Source organism: Solea senegalensis, linkage group LG14 (genome assembly GCF_019176455.1).
Source record: "Solea senegalensis isolate Sse05_10M linkage group LG14, IFAPA_SoseM_1, whole genome shotgun sequence".
NCBI lineage: Eukaryota > Metazoa > Chordata > Actinopteri > Pleuronectiformes > Soleidae > Solea > Solea senegalensis.
This window is the reverse complement of record NC_058034.1, coordinates 22846930-22870533: the sequence shown is the minus strand read 5'-3', so window position 1 is coordinate 22870533 and position 23604 is coordinate 22846930. Positions and strand designations below refer to the sequence as shown.

At 41.6% G+C, this 23604-nt stretch overlaps 1 protein-coding gene across 13 annotated transcripts in view; it reads right to left on the bottom strand.

Annotated features, from left to right (window-relative positions):
• Window positions 1-23604, bottom strand: part of mast2 (microtubule associated serine/threonine kinase 2) — a 134729-nt gene that overhangs the window by 40331 nt on the left and 70794 nt on the right. For 7 of the 13 annotated variants that reach the window (XM_044044640.1, XM_044044641.1, XM_044044644.1 and 4 more), the window contains one exon: window positions 16299-16330. In XM_044044640.1, the coding sequence (XP_043900575.1) occupies window positions 16299-16330 (32 nt within the window). Of the gene's footprint in view, window positions 1-6357; window positions 6456-11462; window positions 12162-16298; window positions 16331-23604 lie in introns of those variants that run through there. The other 6 variants (XM_044044643.1, XM_044044649.1, XM_044044647.1 and 3 more) reach the window with 4 other exon arrangements.

The window sequence follows — 23604 nt, the reverse complement described above, 5'->3', positions numbered from 1 at the left end:
ATTGATTATAAAATTTACTTCCACTATTTCTTGTATAATAAAAACATGATTGCTTTTCTAAAAACATATCTTTCTACTCAAATGACAACCTAACGTGTGGGGCTGCTATTATTACATTTAATAGATGATGAAATTTTACAAGGTTTCTTGAATGCATCTTGAAGCTGCTCCTGTAAGTTTAACACACTGTAGATCCTGCAGAAGTGATGACATTTACCAGGGTCTTTGAATGAATCTCTTTCACTGGCTCTCAATACAAACAACAAATAATGCAACACTAAATATTCACAAACGTTCATCTAAACCTTCATTTATTCTGGGTGTAACGATCAATCAGTCTAGATCACTGGTGAGTGTTATATTATTCAATGCCATTCCATAATGTCATTTACATGGTAAGGTTAAGACCTTACAATTATTATAAAGAGACCCAAAAGTTCACACAATCCACAACAGCAAAAATAACAAAACCATAAAACATAAACTATATAAACTAAATAACTATTAAACTCCAAATCATTTGCATCATGTAAATAAGATGCAAAATCATGCAATTACGATGCATCCTTCCATAAATGGTGGTCCGTCTGTGACCAGAGGAGGTTTTACCATGTTTTTCTTCATGGGTGGCCCTAACACTCAAAGTCTATGTATTTTAATAAATGCTAAAAAAAGGACACACAAACAAATGCATCCACACACACACACAAGCTTCTGACAGGCTCTAGCGGTGCCAGCAGGTGTGTGCGCTGTGTTAATTGGCCTCGTCACATATGCTGGCAGTAAGTATGGATCTGTCGTGCAGCGTCCCAGCCACGAGTGAGTGGAGCACAAGTCTTTGCCACAGTCCAACAACCAGTGTTACGTCTCTTTTCCAGGTTTGTTTTTACTGTGTGTGTGTGTGTGCGCGCGCTGCTATTTGTGTCGATGTTTAACGTGATAATTCAGGTTGTAATTCACGGCTCCCTACAAGGAAGCTCAGATTATAAATCCAAGTCTAACGTATCGTAAGAATATCTTCACCACGGCATGTGTATGTGAGTTGGTGGTGAAAAATTAGGTGTCAGATGAAATTCAGGTAACGTCTAATTAACATACTGGAAGAATAATTAGTGCATGTTAAGTGGATGTGGCATGCTGTGTGCTGGTATCTCCTGCCATCTGTTGTGATGTGGCGCACACACATGCACGCACACACACATGCACGCACCTGGATGAAGGACGAACTGCCATGCTAAAGGTTGTGCAGGGTATGTATTCATATGTGCACTCTGTGTGAACTCTGCAGGAACTGCAAACACATCTCATCTACACAAATGCTCAATGAAGAGAGGCACAGAATGGTGAAGAGAGACTGGGCATGAATAAGGTGTGTTTATCAGTGTGTAGCAATAATAATCACAGCAGACAGAGCATGAAGAGATGCACTACAGTACATGATCTGAGGGTGGCAGTAGAGGAGAGGTCACTGAGTTTAAAAGCAGTAAACGTCACTCGCTCCAGTTATTCTGCACACACTGTTGACATTTCAACTCGACGTTGATTCAAATGGCAGAGAACTAAAATTCCTCTGGGATGCACGAGTGTGACTCAGATCTGCTCAGTACATTTGACATCAACCTTTAGGTTGAGCAAGATTCAATGCTTTATTTTATAACGCAGGTGCATCATAAAACTGCAGAGCATCCGACTGTCGACAAAAACAATCAGATTACCGATAACCTACATACACGTCTGTCCCTGCGCTCCAACTGCAGTGGTTTTTCTGTCACTGCAGATGTAGACAGACAAACAAATGTGTACTTTCTTCATCGTGCAAAGTAATGATAGGGCGCTGGCATGGAAGTCAAGGAGGTAGCAGCTTATCCAGCTCCTGCTTTAGTCAGGTATCAGGGGAAGTATGTCATATTCCTGCAAGAAACATTTCCAAAACGTTTCCTAAGCCTTAAAATGAGTCTTGTGAGAAAAAGTTACCAGACGTCTCGTCAGTGAAGCAAACCAAACGGATAAACATGAAGAGGGAAGGTCACACGGAAGAAGAGAGCGCATGAGAAAGAACAAATGCAGGGGACATATATACCAGCATACCCCTGAGACTAGACTGATGGTTGAGTTTACGCAGGTTCATTTGCAGCGACTGTCGCTCGCTCTGTTGCTATTCACCGGGTAATAAATGAAGCACAGCGGTCGCCTCATGAATATGGATTAACATTTAAGCAACCCACAGCGTCAAAATGCACCTTGTCACATGTTGTGTGTGCGTGTGCGTGTGTGTGTGTGTGTGTGTGTGTGTGTGTGTGTGTGTGTGTGCGCACTAACAGGAGAGAGAAGCAGGAGACTGGCAGGGCGGTTGGTGACGTGAGGACAGAATTCAGAGAGTGAAGATAAAAAGAAAACATCACGGTGGAGAGACGGGAAGCATGAAAACACCTCGAACATAAGAGAAACAATAACTTGTGTGTGCGTGTGTGTGTGTATGATGACTTTTTACACACAAACACATCTGTTTCACACTAAGACAAGTGCGGTTTTCTACTTTTTTCTCCCACAGGCAATGATTATCTGCTGGGAGACCTGTGTCCAGTGGGAGAAGGACTAACAACAGTGTGACTAAACTAAATACTGTAGATTATATCCCTGCAATTACAAGCTCTATGTGAATTACCATGGTATCAAAATAAAGATAACACTTGTGAGATTCCACCGTGTCAGAGTAAACGCAGATGGAACACAGCACGAACGAAGCCTCAAAAAATATTGCATTTTAAAGTAAATATCACCTTTAAAAACATGCAGAAGGAGCTTAAAAACTCAAGGAAGTCACGTGACAACATGTGGACATTAGCTGTGCAGCAGTGAAGCAGAGCAAAACTACAGAGGTTTTAGTAAAGAGATGCATAGGCATTCTCCAGTTTGGCACCAGCTATGCCATTTGAGTTGTATGCTATACTTTGCAACACAATAGCCCTAAAGCATGCTGGGAGGTGTAGTTCTTCATGTGAAGTGGTTTAGTTCTTACCAAAAAAACAAGTTAGGCGCACCAGTGCAAACGATGCAAAAAGTTAGTGTGGAGCCCTGAGGTGTGTGAAAGTATATCAGGTTCTTCAGTCACACTTAGAGTGTGAGTGTGAGTGTGTGTGTGTGTGTGTGAGTGTGTGTGTGTGTGTGTGTCAAACAGTGAGGCATCGCATGAATAAACATCAGAAACCCCGGTAACATGAAAGAGCAGGCAGGTACAGTATATGTTTGCACGTGTTAGCGGTTTACTTGCCTTTGAACTCCGACGTGAGCGACTGCACATAACCTAAGAACATAAGAACGCAATAACTTTGCTACTGTAAATCTCATAAGAAGCAGCCGAGAGATAAAGGAGTCCAAACAAACAACTGTCTGGTGCAGAGACAGCAGGTGAGTGGATGATAAGATCTACAGCTAAGCTCATTTCCCACTGTCCACTCAATAACTCTGCTCTGTTGGTTCAAACCTCCACAGGAAATTAGCAGTGTGTGTGTGTGTGTGTGTGTGTGTGTGTGTCCTCTAGCTTGAGTGAACACCCTTCATTGAAAACATATTTGGAGGAAAACACTGTGCAACCGTTTCTGTAAATTAAATCCATATTGAATGTGAATACTGGTCTTAGTGACGCAACATCATGTCACTCCTTACTAACAGATGTTTTATCATTAATTATTTAACTAATTAATGATAGTTAATTCATTTTGGTCCTCTGCTTGCCCAGGAACCTGTGTAAAGTGTACACTCTTTTTTATTATGACACTGCAGTACTGGTGTTCTGCTTACTTCATGTACAGATGCTGTCAAAGGTTTGGCTGGGTTTCGGACCTGGATTGGTTTGATTCTTTGTCTTTAACCTTTAAAATGACTGAGCACCAATTATTTGCTCATTTGAGATCGAGTATGAGTTTGAAAAAAGTGTAGTCTCCTCCCATTTTCAAGAGGCGTGACCAATGGACGTAGATGCAAATGCCTCTGTCCACCACTGGACAGACCTACAACCCATCAGACCAGTCTTGTACACGGATCGATGGAAAACCGCCTTTTTAACATGAACCTAATAATTATATAATTACTGCATATTTACTCTATAATTAGAGCTGCAGTGGAGACAAAGTGAGCTGTGAGTGAAAACTGTTCACAGGAGCAGAGTCTGCCTGTGGCACAGCAGTCATGTGACCAATCAGGCGACGACAGACAAGTATGGAATTAGATTTGTGTCTATGCTTTCAAACAACCCTTTTAATAATATATAAAATGTCGATTTAATCATTAGATATTGTAATTTATTGTTTGACAATACACTTGTTCTTAATGCTGTGGTTTTTTGTTTGTGGGCGGGCCTTGGGAAGCTGCATGTTGATTGGCTACTGAGTTTCGGAAGTTGTCACGGGCTTGGAGTCGCTGACCGTCTGGAACTCGTACCCCGTCGACATCCGACAAAATAATTGTAAGTATCTAATGTTTGTCAGATTATAAACGTTAGATATTTACAATTATTTGGGGGAAGAGTCGCAAAACAAAACATCAGAACAAGTTTTCCCGTTTCTCAAAAAAGTGAGTTTTGTAATCTGGTGGTTGCACCTTTAATATTAAGCAACAATGGCACTAATAATTAATAATAACATTTCCACGGAGAGGATCACATTCAACCTCTGTAACACAAACACCAATGGAAGCATTCAAAAAATCAATCAATAAATAAATCAATAAATAAAAAATAACAGGCTTCTCATGTGCCCTCGTCACAAAAGTCCAATGACCTAAATGTGACCATTTCCTTCTTCAGTGCTAAGGTTATGATGCTATTCCAAACAGTCAGGTTAAAGCTGATGTATTCACAGGGTTAACTGCGTTGTTATGGGAATGACTTCTTCAAAGTTGCACATTGCACTTTGTTTTTATGTATTCATTTATGTATATAACTGTATTTAATGTCTATTTTGCAGTGTTTTGTTAAGGTTTTGGAGCATAAGTTAATTAAATGTAGAATAAATCTATTAAAATATAAATCTTTTTCAATTTATTAGTGTATCAGTGTTTTTTTCGACACCAATAACATGACATTTTTGCACCGTTACATCCCCAATATTCGTCCCTGTGTTACTCTTTACTGCAGATACATTGATAAGTAGGTTCAGACAATCTTTCAACGGTTTAAAGGTAACCAACATGTTCAAATTCAACAAATATATAATGCAGAAAAAAGGTAAACAAGCTCCACTGTCAATGTGAATCTGCTCCGGCCTCTTTGCTCCTTTACACGAGTAAACTGAATATCGGTTTTAGAAACACTGACTGCTTTCAAACAGACTCACACAAGTCAGAAAAACACCACACGCATGTTTTAAAATACACAGAGGGACTGGAGACACAGTCAACTCTGCAGGGAGAGGAGCGGTGACCTTGTCTGTCACAGTACATTCTGCCTGGAACTCAGGATAGAACACACACACACGCACGCACATTATGTCCAAAATCAAACATGGCAACCATGTTTTTGCAGAAGATTGGCTGTGAAAAATAGGTTAAGTGGAGAAGTGCCAAGAATATGTCTGTGGAAAAAAACGGACATATCAAGACAAACTCAATAAATGATTATGTCTTTTCATGTGAACGTAGAAAACAGCGCTGTTAAAGAAAACTCTTCAAATCAGCCTGATTATGAGCAGGAGATCAATCACTTCCATGTCTCAGTGACCACAGATTCTGTCCACACCGATCCAAAAACTGCCAGAGCCTGTTGCTATGCGGGAGTCCATCCGCTCTCATTCTTTCACTGACAGTCACACACAACAGGGGGCAGAGGCAAAAAACTGTGTGTGTGTGTGTGTGTGTGTGTGTGTGTGTGTGTGTGTGTGTGTCAGCAGTGACTGTTATTATAGGGAGGGAGGAGGAGGAGGAAGAAAATTGCTGCTTTAGAGTGATAAGTACAGCTCTGCCTGTGCCTCCCTTCACTGGTGGAGAGTGAGATGCCACCTCAGGCTTTCATGGGCAGAGAGAGAGAGTGAGAGGAGAGGAGAGGAGGAGAGGAGAGAGAGAGAGGAGAGGAGAGGTTAACTCAGGGAACGACGGGAAAAGACGAGCAAATATGACGACAGACAAACGGTGGAGCGCGCACACAAACCAGCACCTGCGTCTGAAAACACGGAAACAGCACACAGACGCAAGACAGTAAGAGTGACCTCAAAACACAAACGTTAGTGCATGGCCTTCATGCTGGACGACACACAGTGAGGAAGGACAGAAAAGGAGGGATACGTGACACAGGGAAAGGAAGGAAATAAGGGACAAATAAGAAGGAAGGAAGCAGGCAGACACAGGTGAAGGATGCATGTATACCTCTTGGAGCGCCGCAGCATGCTTCTCTCGGGCAGCGAGAAATTGGAGAGCACCGTCCAGAAGGAGTCAGACATGCTCACGTTAACGCTCGACCATCGCTCTGACGCGGCAGATCTCTGACGCGGAGGACGCGCTGTGCGAAGCAGCCGCAGGCTTTACACCTGTCAGCCACGGCAACGGAGGAGAGCGTGCGGGAAAGACACAGAGCTGCCGGTGCATCAACCCTCTCTCCCTCTCTCCCTCTCTCTGACTCTGCTCAGCAGTGCTCCCCTCCTCTCTCTCTCTCTGTCTCTCTCTCTCTCTCTCGCCCTGATGTTCTTTTCTTTCTCTCACTCCTCTGTTTTCAGAGTGGCGCTCTCACTGACAGTTTCCAGATGTTTTATCCCCAGATGTTTGACTCAAAGCTGATTGTTTTTCTGACACGCTCTACAGCAGGCATACATCAGATACACGTTTTCTCCCCGTCACTACAGGAAACGACAAACACTTTTTTCAGAAATGAGGAACATTAAATTATAACACATTTAACTACAGAACAACATAACATTATATTGTGAAAGTTCATTATGGTTTCTTGGTTCAGACATCAGCTGATGTTACGGACGCGTGATCTTCCTGTCAGATTTGACACAAATCATCGCCATGAAAAAATCCCACATCAACACTCCAGTCAGACCATATAAAAAACTCTGACAGATACAGTATTAACACAAGTGCTGTCAAGTGATTAAAAAAACTGAGCGATTTATTAATTATGATCTATAATTAATGAATCTAGTTAATCTCTTTTTTTAATCTCACCTAAAAATTGCTGAGAAAAGCGCTGAACTTGAGGTAGGCATTTAAATTCATCATTACGGCAGATCAAAAGATTCATATATAACAGAAAAAGTGGCTTTATTGTTTGAACAGAATGAACAGATGGAGCCATTTACGTTCCGCTGTGTTCTTTTGTCAAACTCCAAATAATTAGAAAATACAAATAAAATAAAACATAAGCTCCATATAAAGTAGCCTGTGTGTGGCAGCTCATACGTGGGGTGTTAGCTTTGCTATGGCTCGACAGAAACAGTAAAGTCAGAGATTAAAAATTAGATTAATTAATTTGACACCCCTAATTAATACATCTCAAGGACAAAATACAACCAGACAATAAATGCGATATCATCTACAAAATCCCTTGGTCATGCAACAATGTTTCCATCGGGGAAACAGGCCAATGATTCGATACACGAAAAAAAGGATGCGAAAAACAAACGGAGGAAAGACGCACACGATCCGACAAAGAGATAGCATACCAGGAAAACATCAAATCAGCCATTTCAGATCACTGCAAACTGATACCAACAGTGGATCACGGAGGCAGCGCGGATAAGAAAACGTGCGCACAGAACGACGGACCGAGGCTGAGAGAGCGTATATGCTTTCACACACCTGGAGCTGAGTCAGGCGGAAGATACACGGGAGACTTGTTAACAAGGTAAAGGAAAACTAAACATGACATTAACTATTACAAAGCATCAGGTGACCAGTGGATCTGCTGCTGTTCCATTTATGTCTTGTATGACACGACATTTCATAAATACATACTGGAAAAGGTCCAGCAGTGAAATAAAGCTGCAAATATCTCCTTTAAACGTAATTTTCACTCAGATTAAAGCCGTTTTAGATCGAAATCCAAATGTCAATGATATTTACATTTTGTATTTTTGTGCATTTAGATAATAATTAACTACACAACATTACATTATTTCACCTGCTATGTTTCCTGTTTGATTTATGTTGCCTACCAGAATAACAATGTTTCTGCTCGTCTCCAGTTTTTGTGTTTGCTAATATTTCATATTGAGGAGAGATTCCACTCATTCACCCGTGAGAAGTTTTCTGAGTCTCTCCTGCACAATGTTGTCGTTTCGTGTACAGTTTATACAATTCATTCTATTTAGTTTGGAGCTGCTCCTGGTGAAGTGGTCTGCAGGTTTGTTTGTTTTTTAACTTGCACACCACTGACACATGACAGCCCACACCAGTTATTCAGCATCACAATAACAATAATAACAATAATAACAACAATAATAGTTGTACAATAGCAGTTGTCAATATCACATGGATGGTTTGGCTTCAGCTGTGCCCAGAACAATTCTCGAAGGATAGTGGTTAAGTAAGGAAGGAAGGAAGGAAGGAAAGGAGGAACCAATGTAGGTAGACTGATAAAAGTATAAAACCAAACAGAGTTTCTCCTTAGTGGTGGGTGTGACACACACACACACACACACAGCAAGTCTTACCTCCAGAGGAAGGGGTTTCCTCGCTGGTGAACGGGGGCTGACAGAGGCCCGTCAGAGGAACAGAGGGAGGGAGAGGAGGAGGAGGAGGAGGAGGGCAAGAGGGTGATGACAGGAGCCTGAGTGGCAGAGGGGTGAAAGGAAGTGGGGGACAGCAGGTGCTGGAGGAGGCTGCTGTTGCCATGGCAACGCAGCTGAGCCGGCGACCAGATTCTGCCAACAGAGGGAGGAAGAAAGGATGGAGAGGGAGAAAAAAAGGGGGTGAGGATAGAGAGTGGGATATGTGATGAAGACTGCTCAAACGGACCGGACTCAAACACTGTGTGTGTGTGTGTGTGTGTGTGTGTGTGTGTGTGTGTGAGTGAGTGAGTTATTGTATGGGTATCTTTGTGAGGAGCAAAAAACTTAAGGAAGTGAGGACATTTTAGCTGGTCCTCACATTCTGACACACCTAAAAATGGCTTTTCCAGGGTTAAGACCTGGTTTTAAGGTTAGGATTATGTTTAAGTTTAAGTTTTGACGGTTGAGGGAATGCATTATGTCACTAGTAATGCTATACAAACATGGCTAACTTTTTCCTGCTGAGCCTTAAGTTGGGCATAAGTAATACAACAATGATTTTGGGCTTTCAGATGAACGACATTACATACTGTAGTCATTTTTATTCAGTATATTTAGTCATTTGAGCAGATTAAGTTAGTTAGCTATTAGTAAATTACCAGAAGGGTTTTCTGGTTCCAACTTTTAAAATGTGATTTGTTTTTAATCTGATGTGACACCTAAAGTCCCATTTATACTAGCGCGGACTCAGTGACACTGAAAACAACTGCTTTACAAGTCACTAGTCACTAGTCTGTGGTTGTCGCGTGTAAAACGAAGTCACAGCAGGTTCAAGCAGCCGTTGAGGAGGTACTATAGTAATGGAAAACCAACAGAACCGTGTAGAGGCGAGCGGAGTTCATGTAGTGGAAATACGGCACCATGGAACAGACCCTCCACAGATGGTGTGCGGCCTAAGAGCAGCCATAGTAATGTGCACTAATTAATTGGAGTTTTTGAGTTCACAACTCACAGGTAATGAGGTAAATTAACAGTAACACAGTTGATGTGTTCACTTCAGACATATCGCCTATTTGTGACGCATGTGGTTCCCATCAAAATTAGACAAAGTGATCTGTTGATAATGATATGGACATTCTACCAGTATGACAACACTACATTGACACCTCTCAGTAGTTTAGTGTCTGGGCTGAATCGGAATGCATGCGGCACGCTAACTAGCTGGCTATCATAACTATATACCGCAATACTTTTATGACTTTTACTTTCAGTGCTTGAGTAGTAAATTTTAAAATCAAAAAACACTTTAGTGTGACGCTTAAAGAACACTTTAACTGCTACTGAAGTCACTTTTTGTAGTGAGTACTTCTTGGTCACTAGTACTTGTAAAAATGTGTCCTCCACACACACACATACACATGGATGTCATGACTGTTTGCAAGAAAAAATGTCTGACAATGGATTTGTATGTGTATCAGCACAAGAGACAAGTAGACAAGGCTGGTTTGCTCAGTGAGGCCAATCAGGAGTAAGAATATAGCCACTAGGGGGAGACTCTGCTGCTTGAATGGAAGTCTATGGGATCTAATGAAAAAAGGCCACTTTAGCCACTTGACAAAAAGGTTCCACTAATACAATCTATGGCAGCGTTACCTCACTCCCCATCACTATTTTCAGAAGTTCACATTCACACAAACCAAATTGTACATGCTCTGTGCTACAGTGTTGAGTTGACAGTTGGCACAGAGCTGCAGGGTCCATGTGTCCCCTCCCTCGGGTTAAGACCACCTGCTGGGAGGAGCAAGGCCATGCATATTTAGCATGTGAAGTGTTTCCAGGGCATGCACCACAAACGGCCATCTGTGGCCTCAGTGTGTGCTTGCCCACCACAAATGAATGCATAATTGAATAAATAATCCATTCACAGGCACCGATGAGGACCACAAATGTTTTTGAAGCAGATATGATCGGAGAGACGGAATCACATCTAGGATTAATTAGCTAGTGTGATGGTAAACAACTTTAGAGAGAGAGAGTGAAGCCAGTGACACTCATGTGACCTCAGTCTGTATGAGCTGCATTATAAATGATGAGTTTATGACTCTAAACACTTTGTTTTCCCCCCTCTGTTTGTGCATCAAGTGCATCAGAAGCATCAAAAGAGTTTCAGAGATGGAGAGACTGACCCAGGTCAACTATCTTTACAATGCTGCCTGCAGCTCTAACTACAGACCTGAGCCAGGTTCTGGGTTCTGAAAATCTAAATCAACGCTCAAGGACCACAGAAGAGAAATCCTGGGCTGGTAATAAACTAATGTTTGACGACACCTAGTTAAAAAAAACCTGTTTTCTAAAATGCATATTACCGTTTGTGCAACATTAGTTGATGTTGATATTTAAATGTTTGACTTACAACAGCAGGTGGCAGCAACAGCCCACTATTCTGCATCTAAAGGGCAATGCTGCACATTTTGGAGGTAATCCAGTTAGTTTGAAACTGAATCAAACTGTAGCTACAGATGAAATAGAAGATATAAGAGGTGAAGGAGGGAGAAACTGTTTATCTTGATATACTGTAAATCTGATTTAAATCTCCATGCACACGCACACACACACACACACACACACACACACACACACACACACACACACACACACACACACACACACACACACACACACACACACACACACACACACACACACACACACACACACACACACACACACACACACACACACACACACACAGAGTCTTACTGGAGGCGGAGGTGTGAGGCTCCAGCTCTCTCCTTCCTTCTCTTCATGGTGTGTCCTGGGACAAAAGGCTCAGCTGTAATCTTTAATAATCCACCGGATTGCATTGACTCATCTGTGCGTCAAACACACACTGACCACTGTAGCTCTTCGGGACCAAAGGACCAGAACAACAGTTAGACCCTCCATGAGTCACTGACAGTACTTTTATAAGTACATACATAAAGAATTGACCACAGTCAGTGTGTGTGTGAGGTCAACACCTACTCTTATCTCCACACGGCAACACACTCAGTTATGTGAGCTATTTGGGGTAGAGTGTTCCTTCAGGAGCGAGCACAGACTTGCTGAGTCACAAACTAACAGTCTGCCTCAACACACACACAGACTGTAGATACACAACCCACACACAGCAACTCTGTACGGGTTTCCTCTTTCTCATTATGTCTCCAAAAACCTTCCTCTTGCATGAAAAAAAATTCCATTAAAGTGGAGAATGGTCCTTGAAGGTAAGACGAGCAGCAGCCTCAGCTCCTGCTGCTGCCACGCACCCATCAACCAGAACACAGAGGCTCATAGGGACACTCCCGCCTTCCTGTGCCCAGCGGCAGAGTGCCCTCCCTGGGTACACGCTGCCCAGTTAATCCCCCTGAGTTCCAGGAAAACTCTGAGTATCCCTGCTGCCAGCTATGGTCACACTGTCCACGCTCAGACAAGAGAATGCACACACTGGATCCTCCACAAACAGGGGAGGGAGAGAGGAGAGGAAAAGGGAGGGAGGCTAAAGAAAGAAGGGAACGCCTGAGATAATCTTTTCACCATTTCATACACACAACACGTCTTTTCATTTTGTCACTGTCTCAACAAAGTTGAAATTGAGTTGTTAGGTCCTCACACTCCTCACGGAGGGTCGAGTATCAAAGTCGGTTCCTTTAATAGTGCCGACTGAATCTAATGTGAACTCTGAGTGAACTGATCCACCTCTAATCTGTGAGCTAGAGCACAGAGTCCCAGAGTCTGTTTTTCTATCACGTGCATAAAATAACATGACATAACTACACAACTATTTCTGATCATCATTTGAAACCAACTCTTGTCTACTGTACTGCCTTAAAAAATAATATCTGGATCTCTTATATTGGAATATAGACCTAACATAGTCTATATTCCAATATAAGAGACATATGTGGATATAAAGTGTGTTTCTCTGACAACACGATGTAAATATAATGTATATATGATAAAATATAATCCACTGTTTATGATCTGTATTACATGATCTTAACGTGCACTTTTATTTCTTTGTCTTGTGTCTGTCAGAAACTACAAAATTAACTTTAAACATGGTCAAATTTCGCTATAACACAAATAATTAGGCTTCAATTTAAAGAGGTGTTAAGTGACACTTTAAAAAATATATCATTTTGTTCATTCCATGTATAATTTTTGAATCAATATATATATATAATATTAAATGTATACTTGGTGTAGGAAAATGACAAAATATCCATATATTACTACCAAACAGGGATGTGTTTAAATGAACAGAATATGAGATTCTATCCAAACATTTTCATACCTTAAAAAACAAGCTTGACATTTTACATTAAATATTGTTGAATGACCCAAACTATTTTTTTATTTGCTGTATTTTGAGCACATTGTTTATGGAGTATATTCTAACGACATGACAAATGATTTGTAATATCACGCCTCTAGTTAACGACTCATACTCTTGAGATGGAGCAGGAAACTTGAGACCTTTCTGAAGCACTCAAACTAAAAATACATGCGACAAACTCCCAACAATCACTCCTCGTTTGAGCATTGATCAAACATGGAAACCTCTCTTTCTGCCTCTCTGCGACACACACCGACATGGGGAACATTGTCCTCATGTTACCACACCACGTACACTGTAGGAAGTGCAGCTGTCCTCTCTCTGGTTTTCCCAGAAACCCACGGGGACGCCACACACTCACTGATGAGCTAAATTCAGATCAGATGCTGGATTGCTAATTCGTAACCAATGTACTGGGTCTCACACACACACACACAATTGGACTGAGTTTATAGCTCCACAGGACACAAGATTTCATTAGGCACAAAACTGGACCTGTGTGTGTGTGTGTGTGTGTGTGTGTGTGTGTGTGTGTGTGTGTGTGTGTGTGTGTGTGCGTGTGACCCACTGACCCCTCTCATAAAAGAAACTACTAATAGTTCAAGGATGAATGAGAAGTTTGAGACGTTCTGGAGCTCTGAGAACTCACGTCACGCTGAGACTTAAAGGGGTAGTTCCTTTTTTCTTTTTTTTTTTAAGGTGTATGAAATACAAACACATGGTTGACACTGTGTGCAGCCCCTGTGTCTAAAGAAGCTTGAGACAATTAAAATCTATTCTAAATCTATTTATGTAGGTATTATTTCAAATTCCATACCAATTTCTTCTAGATTTTCACAAAGTGAATGCAGCAAATTGTGGGACACTGTGAGTATCCTGATTTGTTCAGAGCATGTGTGAAAGTGTGACGACTTCCTGTTAGCATTCGTGTATTAGGTACATGATACAAATCTGGATGATATTTCATAAGAATAACAAATTATTGCCAAGCTGTTCCCAGAAACTTAAATAAAACATGTATTGTATTTCCTATCAATAAGTTAAAAATCAAAAAGTGCATTTATTTTATAAAAATAACTATTAAGAGTGCAATAAATTCCTCAACCTGAGGTACATTTTTTTTCAACAGGAAGTAATCATACTTGCTTACATACATACATAGAACAAATCATACAAATAAGAAATAAGATATTGTTAGTGCCGTTACTCCATGTCTGATGAGTTAACAAATATCAAATAGCATGTTTGTTCGGAGTCTTGTTCATGATTTAAATTCAATTTGCTGCATTTGATGCCCACAAAGATTACAGGAGGAGACAGTGAGTGTCTCTGCAGTGAGCAGTGACAGTGTCAACCCCCTGTGACTCAGAGTGGATATCAAAAATCTGATGATGATGATGATGCAGTCCTGTATCTTCAAAGAGTAGTGAGCTGATATGGGAGAGATAAAAGGTGGCTGTTTCATTGGGGCTTTGGCCAGCATCTATACAGCCACTAATTCATATTTTTATTGGTGTTTTTATTATTATGTCCTAGGTTCTCCAGTGACTGGACAATATGGAGGAGTTCAGAGATTTGGATCCATCCCTCAAATCCATCTTCTTCTATCACTTTATCCTCCACATGAGGGCTGTGAGGGGCGCTGGTGCCAATCCCAGCTGAGCGAAAGGCGGGGTCACACCCTGGACACGTGACAATTCTGAATCGTTTCAGCTTTTTAGTGAAGGAAATGTCCTTTAATGTGTGTTGGGTTTTGTGAAGTTGATACCATTGTAGTAGACCTGACACGACCAAAGAAAATCTGTAGTTTTTGTCTAACATTTGTTTTGTTTCAACTGTAATGAAGCAGAGTGGAGGGCAGTGTGATCTACAGAGACCACCGTCCCCTATATACCCATCATGCTTTGCAATCTGTTCCAACTCTTGGCTCTAGTGAAGTTGTCTCATGACAATGTGAACAGTTAACGTATTTGAAATGGAGCATGCTGCTGCACAAGATCACAAGATCATTTTTGTGTACTAGGGTTAAATGTGTAGCTACTTAAGACACTGTCAGCGCTGGTCTGAAAAACCTTGTAATTTATCCACTAATCTGAGAGAAACCATCAGTCAAGCTGCAACCACAGATTAGAAACAACTGATGTCAACAAGTTGACTGTAGGAGATTTACTACTTTACACTAATGTGAAGTCCACTGGTTAAAACAGAAGACTCTTCCTCAGAACACAATTAGTAGCATCATCATCGTCAAGTATTGATATCAATAAGCAGTACTGAGTATCAATATCAATAAAACATAAACAATTAATTAATTATGGGTTTGACCTATGTCAGCTAATGCAAAGGTGGCAGGGTTCATGACCTAAGTGATCCAACTGAATGGACTTAATGTTATTGGTTCCCTGTAAAAAAAAAGGAAATAATTTTTATATATCATAAAAAATGCATCCGATTAGAAATCAAGATTCTAATTAGCATGTAAATGTAAATGAAATAGATTTTCCCTGGTGTGGGATCAGTAAAGTCTAATTTGTGTTTTAAATAACACGCGTACAATGAAGAACAGCACTGGAATGAGTCATTCACAAATTCAAAAATGTGGTTGTAAATTACTCACATGCAATAACAATTATGCACAACTTAGGTCTTGTCACAATTTGTATTTGTAAAATGAGGGGTCTCATATACAGTAGAAAGTTTGGGAAACTTGTTCTAATTTACAAACACAAGCTCCGGGATTCAAAACAGTCAAGAGGCAGAAGTAAAACAATAGAATGATGAAACAGTACCAGTACATGGTAATGTAATCCACCTGTGGCTGGTGTGTGCAGTCTGTCTGAGTGAGTGAGGGATGACCACAGTGACCACAGTGACCACACTGGAATAACAAAGACCTCCAACATATTCAACACTGAGTCATTACAGGGAAACCAGCTCCAAACATCCTGAACATTTTCAGGAGGACAATAAATCAGCAGCCGGGAACACACAGGTCGTTATAAATAGGTCTGTATCCATCAACAGTGAGCTGCTCAGCTGTTCACACACACACACACACACACACACACACACACACACACACACACACACTGCACAAACCAGGTGGAGTGTGCAGACGTTCAATTCACTGTATGGTTCCTTGCATGGCAGCCTTTCCTCACACTTCACACTCATGGTCCATGATTACAGAGAAAGCAGAGGGGATGATGGGTACTTACAAACTGCCTCTCCTGGGAAGGCTCAGCTCCTTCTGAAAGAAGAGAGAAAAGATTATTGATATGATTATTTGTTGCTGTCATTTTCCTTATTATGAAAGTGTTCATCATGAAGGTTGAGCTCCTTCAGGACATGTGTGTGACTCTTTTCTGTTTTATAGACAACTATTCTGGAGATGAACTGATTGGTTTGTCACTCATCTTGTAGTGGACACACAAAAACACACGTGTGCGTCGTCCATCGTACCATTGTCATGGGTAGTGGACATGTTTTGGTTCAACGCAAATGATGTGAGAGGCACTTGTTTGTCTTTTCCCGCTGGCAGTGAAGCAGCAGGTGTGGGACATGAGTTAATTACCACCTTTTTAATAAACACAGTTTCTGTGTAAAACAAGCGAGGTTTCCTTTGTGCACCTGCGACAAGTGACCACAAGGTGGTAGTGGAGTGTCATTACAAGTCATGGGGTTGAAGCGGGACAACTGGGCTCACAGATTCAGACCTTGGGGAAGCGATCAGTCAGTAGATTCCAATGTGTTCTTGCACACAAACACGCCTGGGCCACTCACTGCTTTTACACTGATGTCACACAATGTGACACACACACACACACACACATTATAAAAAGTGTGCAAGCTCTGTAACAGTGACCTTGCAGCTCTATAAAACAGACCACCAGCATTACAGCCAACCTGGAGAGCACCATCTGGCCAAGAGTATGAATGCCAGGTGGACAAAGTAGGTCAACACCTGGTTTTACTTGGAAATACACCTTTATTACTGTCCTGTCCACACACACACATGTTGATTTAAATTTGACATTTGCTGTTTTTCTACATTAAAATCAGACTAATGATACAGAGACACGTATAGTGTTATAGTGATTATCTTGTGAGAAGCCCCCAGACTCTCCTGTGTGACTGAGGAGCAGACAAAAAAACTCAAGTGCATTATACTCTTATCATCCATCCACCCACACAGAGCTCTCTGATGTAAAACGATGCTTGTCTGACACTTTATCTCATTACACTGTGTGTGTGTGTGTGTGTGTGTTGGAGCTGCTGTCAGGGAGGATGCTTGCCCTCCCGCCACCTTACAAAAAGTAATGGCCAATATACAAACACACGCATACTGCGGCCCGTCTGTGTTGTGACACGCCACACAGGCACCGAGCGAGCAGTGATGAAATTATCCCCGACGACGGTGAGGATGAGTGGAGCAGAACACAACACAAAAAGCCTTGAAGCAATCTGCCCGCTGGAATACAGGGATCTATAATACGCTTTATGGCTGAGTGTGGCAGGGAGAGAGGGTCGGGGAGGGAGGGGGGAGTAATGTAATTAGAGAGATGGAGAGAGAGAGAGGAGAGAGGTGAATAAATGTTAACAGCTTAGATGTGATGTCAGTGTCTGGACTGCACATACAGTATGTGTTTGTGTGCCAGTGCCACTTTCCAGTGTGGTTTCTTCTCATGTAGTTCACACAGAACACAAACAGATCACCTGCAAACACAACGGTATTTATTTCACTTTTTCCATTCATAGCCTGGAGATATTGGTTTACTGCTGGCCTATTTGAATAAACAAAATAACACCTTTGAATCTACTGACGGAGGCATCTTGGAAGTTCAGGGAGCGAGTGACTCGCAGAACTCAGCATTGACCTTCGCTGTCAAACAGCTAAATAAAGCAGCACGTCGGGTTAGTTATTTTCAAATAAAACACAATTGACCTGATGCTTTTACCACCTACAGCCATTTCAAGCTGTTTCAAAGACATCATTCTCCAACTGTGTGACAAATATTAAGCTCCCACGAGTCATCAGCATGACTCAGCTAAAATGCTGTTGCTGAGTTTTATTTACTGTCTGTGCGTAACAGTTTGGACTGAATCAGATTCAGCATTTTTCTCTTTTCAATATCCGGTCCAGTGATTTTGACCAGTATCAGACCAACACTGATACCAGGTATCGCATCAGCTCATCCCTCATCTTATGTGGGTATAAAACCACATTTAACAAACCTAAATGTTCCCTTTGAAGCACTATTTTCCAGGGATTCTGCTCATTTACCAACAGCCACAAACCATCAGCAGCATTTACAAAAGAAACAGTTCCTTCAGGACTCGACAGTAACATGAGAATAGTGTTCTCCTGACTAATGTCTACACAACGTCTGTGTCTAACAAAGCTAATGTACATGTGAAGTGTGTGTGTGTGTGTGTTAAGCTGTTTCACCCGGGGGCCCGATCATAATAAGATGTTTTAGCCGAGCTAAAAACATGTAATTAAAAGGACGACGCGAGGAAGCCGAGCTCCACCGGAGACAATTAGAGGTTCAGTCAGAATTTGTTATCAACACTGTGAATACTGATGAGGAAATGGTGACAACAAAGAGACTTTGCAATGACTGACTGACGCACACACACACGCACACACACACACACACACACACACACACACACACACACACACACACACACACACACACACACACACACACACACACACACACACACACACACACACACACACACACACACACACAGTGCTGCTTTACTCTAATCTGAATCATCACCATCATCAAGTGTGTAAACTCTGTCGCACAATAATAGAAGTCGCTCACTGCGTTTACATGACATTAGACAAAACATCAAACAAACTGGAATGATTGTGTTAGTCTGACTTTTAAAATACATGTTAGTCCGACTCAAATTGTGCTAAATCAAATGTCTCAAAGTCAGACTAACACACCCAGATAAGGCGATTACGAGCTGCTGCTTCAAAGGAGAGTGACAATACAATGTAAATACACTCTGATCTTATCTTTCGTTTCACATAATACTTGCTTTCTTTGGCTTTTCACTGTTAAATAGGATCTTTACGTGTGTTGGAAACAATGACATTGACTATAAACATGGTCAAATTCTGCTATAACACAAATAATAGGTGTTCCTGTCTTTTTTTTAAATATCATTTTGTCAATTCCATGTTTTACAAATTCATACAACATAATAAATATGATGATTATCAATGCAACAGGAAAAGTCATCACAGATGATGATGATGATGATCTAAGACCATATCTTATTTTCAGGTCTGGTTTTAGGTATGGATGACACAAAGACTCTCAATGACCAGTGGCATGCTAACACTTAGCCACAAGCTACACCAGAAACCACCTAATACTAAGGAGCTGAAAGTTGTTTGGCGGCGTGAAGGCAGACAGACTTTTTCAATAAACTGATTCCCCACAAAAAAAACATCCCAGTGATGACTGACATGTTCAGAAAACACACTTAAAGGAAAAACGAGGTTTTCATGCCATTGCCTTCAAATTCCCTCAGATTGTACTTTTACTGACAATGAAGCCATCACATGTTTGCACATGACACATGAAATCACATCTGTGCACGAAATGTTTGGTGTTAATGAAAAATAAAGGAGAAGTGACCGTAATTAATTGAACCTGGTGCAGAAAAAAAGAGAAAAGAATTCCATTAACGACACAATTAACATCCTCACGTCCAATAAAACACGTACAAGGACCAGAGAAAAAAAATGATATTAAGACCAATAATGTGACACGACAACTGAAACAGACCTTTACAAAAAATCTTGTTTTTCCCCCCTCCCGTCCAACTGCAACCAGGGAGACAGAGAAACCTTGACCTCCACCATCAGCAGCAGCAACATGATGAACAGCAGTAATAATGTTGGAGATTCATGTGACAGCAGCACACAGAATAAAAAACACAGCACTGCAGTGAAATACGGCCTTGAAGAGGAAGAGCAACATAAAGCCGCATTAAGTGAATGAGCTAATTGCCTGGTGGCTTTCTGTGGACACGAGTGGCATCCTGTGAAAGCTCGGCTGATGTTTAATGGCTGTCGGGAGAGACTCTGAGCCACGGAGAGAGGGCCACTGGGACCAGTAAGGCTCTAATGGGGTGTGTGTGTGTGTGTGTTGCAGGTTTAACCTTTCCAAGCATCATTTCTGTATTTGTCAGGACCAGTGGTCCTCATGGAGACCAAAACCTGGTCCTAATGAGGCAGAACAAGGCCACACCATAGGCATAACCATTTAATGCCTATGGTTAACGTGAGGGACAACACGTCGTTCAGCCAGTCCAAATGAATGGAAGTCAACATATTAGATCAGGATAAGAAAGCCTCCATGTACCCAGGACAAAGAGATAGTTAAAGGAATACTCCACTGATTTGCTGACACTTGGTCTGAGACTTGAAACTGCAACGCAAATTCTGCACTTTTTAGACCCACTCGTCGGGGGACGGGACCTCATTCCCAGAATGTCTCAACTCAGGGGAAACGAAAATACTTCCCCTCTTCTAGTAAAATAAAGCTAAATGCAAATCTGTGACGTGTTCCTATAAGAACTGACTGGAGAAAGAAAAATCAAAAGCATTTATCCTAATACTTTTTTGTTGTTGTTTTTTTTAAAATCAGACCTGTTTTGTGACAGTATTGTGGGAACAAGGACAAACTAACAAGGACTTCATGGTGTTGGACAACTTAAATAAGCTGAGACATACTTGGCGTACAAGCTGTTCCTTTCTGTTGTGATGTGATGTCTTAGATTCAAGCTTTCTCCATTTACTGTTTCCATGCAGCTGTACTCCTCAGAGTGCACACACACACACACACACACACACACGCTCTTCCTGTGGCATCTCACATGCAGCTGCAGGGTCTATCAAATGGACAAACGGATATCCAGAAGTGTACAATTATCCAGCGGGGTGCTGGAGCCTCGTGTCCCCTCCTTAGAACAGACAACCTGCTAATTAGTCTCAGCGACAATGAACATCTCTCTCACACACACACACACACACATTAAAAAACACTAATCTGGCCTCATCAGCTTGTCTGTGATAAGCTCCAGTAGGACAACACTTCCTGTAGCGAGATGATGCTAAAGCCGCTATCAGCATCGGCAGAGGAAACACACTAATCCTAATTGGAATTTACTTATTTAAATGAATTCTCCGAAGCCTCAACGGACGACTTTTATCTGCAGATAATATTTAAGTGTGTGTGTGTGTGTGTGTGTGTGCATGAGAGAGAGCGAGAGAGTGATTGGCAGGTGGATTTGAATCAAGCTTCCCTACAACAATGACAAACAAAGAGCTGTCTGGTGTGTGTTTCATTATGCTGAGTGGGCCTGATCTCTTGTGGGACTGTGTATTCAGCATGGAGACAGTGTGTAAGTGTGTGTGTCTGTTAACCACGGAGACAAAAAGACAGTAGCTCATTAAGAGGTCTACCAGGATGCATTAGCTCATCAGTGTCACTCACCATTTACAGCCACAAAGCTTAAGAATCACTTTGATTCTCCGCAATCGGGGTAAACGGGTACAAGAGTAACTCTAAACTGTATTGGCTGATCCGTCAAAGAGACTCAGAAGTCATTACACTGACAATTCAGGGTTTGTGTGGTTCCACACAGTAGAGGGCGCTGCAGCTCAGCAGGACTTATACAGCATTGCTTACAAAACTAGCAACCATGAAAAGAAGACAACAATGTGCTGATATTCATGAGAATAGTTTTGAGTATTTTCTAGAAGTGTCGAAGGAATTCAGAACATACTGTATGTACAAAAGATCCAATTATACATCCAGAACCACGGTGAGGATCTTAATACTGGGCCTCAGGGCATTCACTGAATTTACCCGGTTGATAATCCAGCCTTGATGTGCTTCCCACAGTTTGCCAGAGCAGCAGATGATAACATATCTAACGTCAATGGGATTCCCAAGGGGGGCACAAGATGGAGTATACTGTAGCTCCAGGGCATCACATACAGTGTTTTTATTAAAACGTGTAATGCCAACAACAGACTACAATGCAGACTAGGTTAGGGCCGCAATTATTCATTATTTTACGGTTACTAAATGAATCGCTAACTATTTTGATAATCAATTCATCTGTTTGTGTGTTTGTTTGTTTACACAAACAATCATCCACTCTCACATTCACACCTACAGTATGTGGAGAGTGTCCAGTTCACCTCTGCATGTGTTCTGGAAAACCACTGTCCATATTTCACCTTGTGCAAAATTTGAAAACTCAAAGATGTAGCTTGTGTAATTTTGCTTGTAGGATGTGTGTGTGTGTGTGTGTGTGTGTGTGTGTGTGTGTGTGTGTGTGTGTGTGTGTGTGTGTGTGTGTGTGTGTCGTAGGCCTGCACCTAAAGCACTGATCTATGGTGTGGCGTTCATGCCCACTTGCATCATGGGAATTCTTTGAGAGTGACAGAGATGGGATTTGTACTCCAGCTCATCAGAGAGAGGGAGAGCAGAACAAACATAAACATGTTTACATCAGCTGCCATCTTTCTGCAAACTTGATGAATGCTTTTGTGAGGAGGAGGAAGAGGAGGAGGAGGAGAAGCTGGCGTGCTGTGATGATGTGTGTGACCCACATTTCAGACAGCAACTGCAGCAGGAGACACATCTCTCTGCTTTTATAAATTCATAAGGGCTGTGTGTGTTCAAGCAGCCTCACCGTCATCCATACATGTGGTGAAAAATGCAGTCATTTATATTCCTTTGTTGCTCTCTCCTCCTCTCTCTCTCTCTCTCTCTCTCTCTCTTCATCCCTGTGGACTGCCATCCCTCGCTCACTGTTTGAGTTCATTATCAGGAAACCAGAGGCACCGACTCCACCGTTCCGCCTGTCAAGTCTTTTCAGTCAGCTGAAAAACTGCTTCAATTTGCACCTTTCTGCAGCAAACCTCCTCTCTGTCAGTCTGTCCAGTCCAGCCTCTCATGTCTGCATCGAACAGAGGAAATACAAGCTGTTTCACTCCCGCTGAGTGGATTCACACCTACATCAACCCAAGTATTAACAACAACAACAGCCTCTCGCCATGTACAAGCTAGAAGATTACTTCCTCTTTCAAATAACAACCCGACACCTGCCTGAACCACTCTTTTCTTACTGTCCTCATGTTGTTCTCAAGTGTGTTGTTTTGTCCACAAACACAAAATGAACTTTGTTAGCTGGAGCAAAGAAACCAGAACATATTCACATTTAAGAAGCTGAAAAGAAGGAGAATTTTTATCCGTTCATCGATTATCAAAACAGTTGATGATTAATTTGGTCATCAATTTATTATCAATGAATCAGTTTCCTCACCGAGCAGTTACATGATGATTGATTTGAGACAGTGTTTATGTCCAATGCTGAAATCTTCCAGTTGGGTTTTAATTTACCATTTGAAATCCAAACATCTCGATCTCAATGTTCATTATGAGAAAGACAAAAACTGCTTACTACTACTTATTGTGA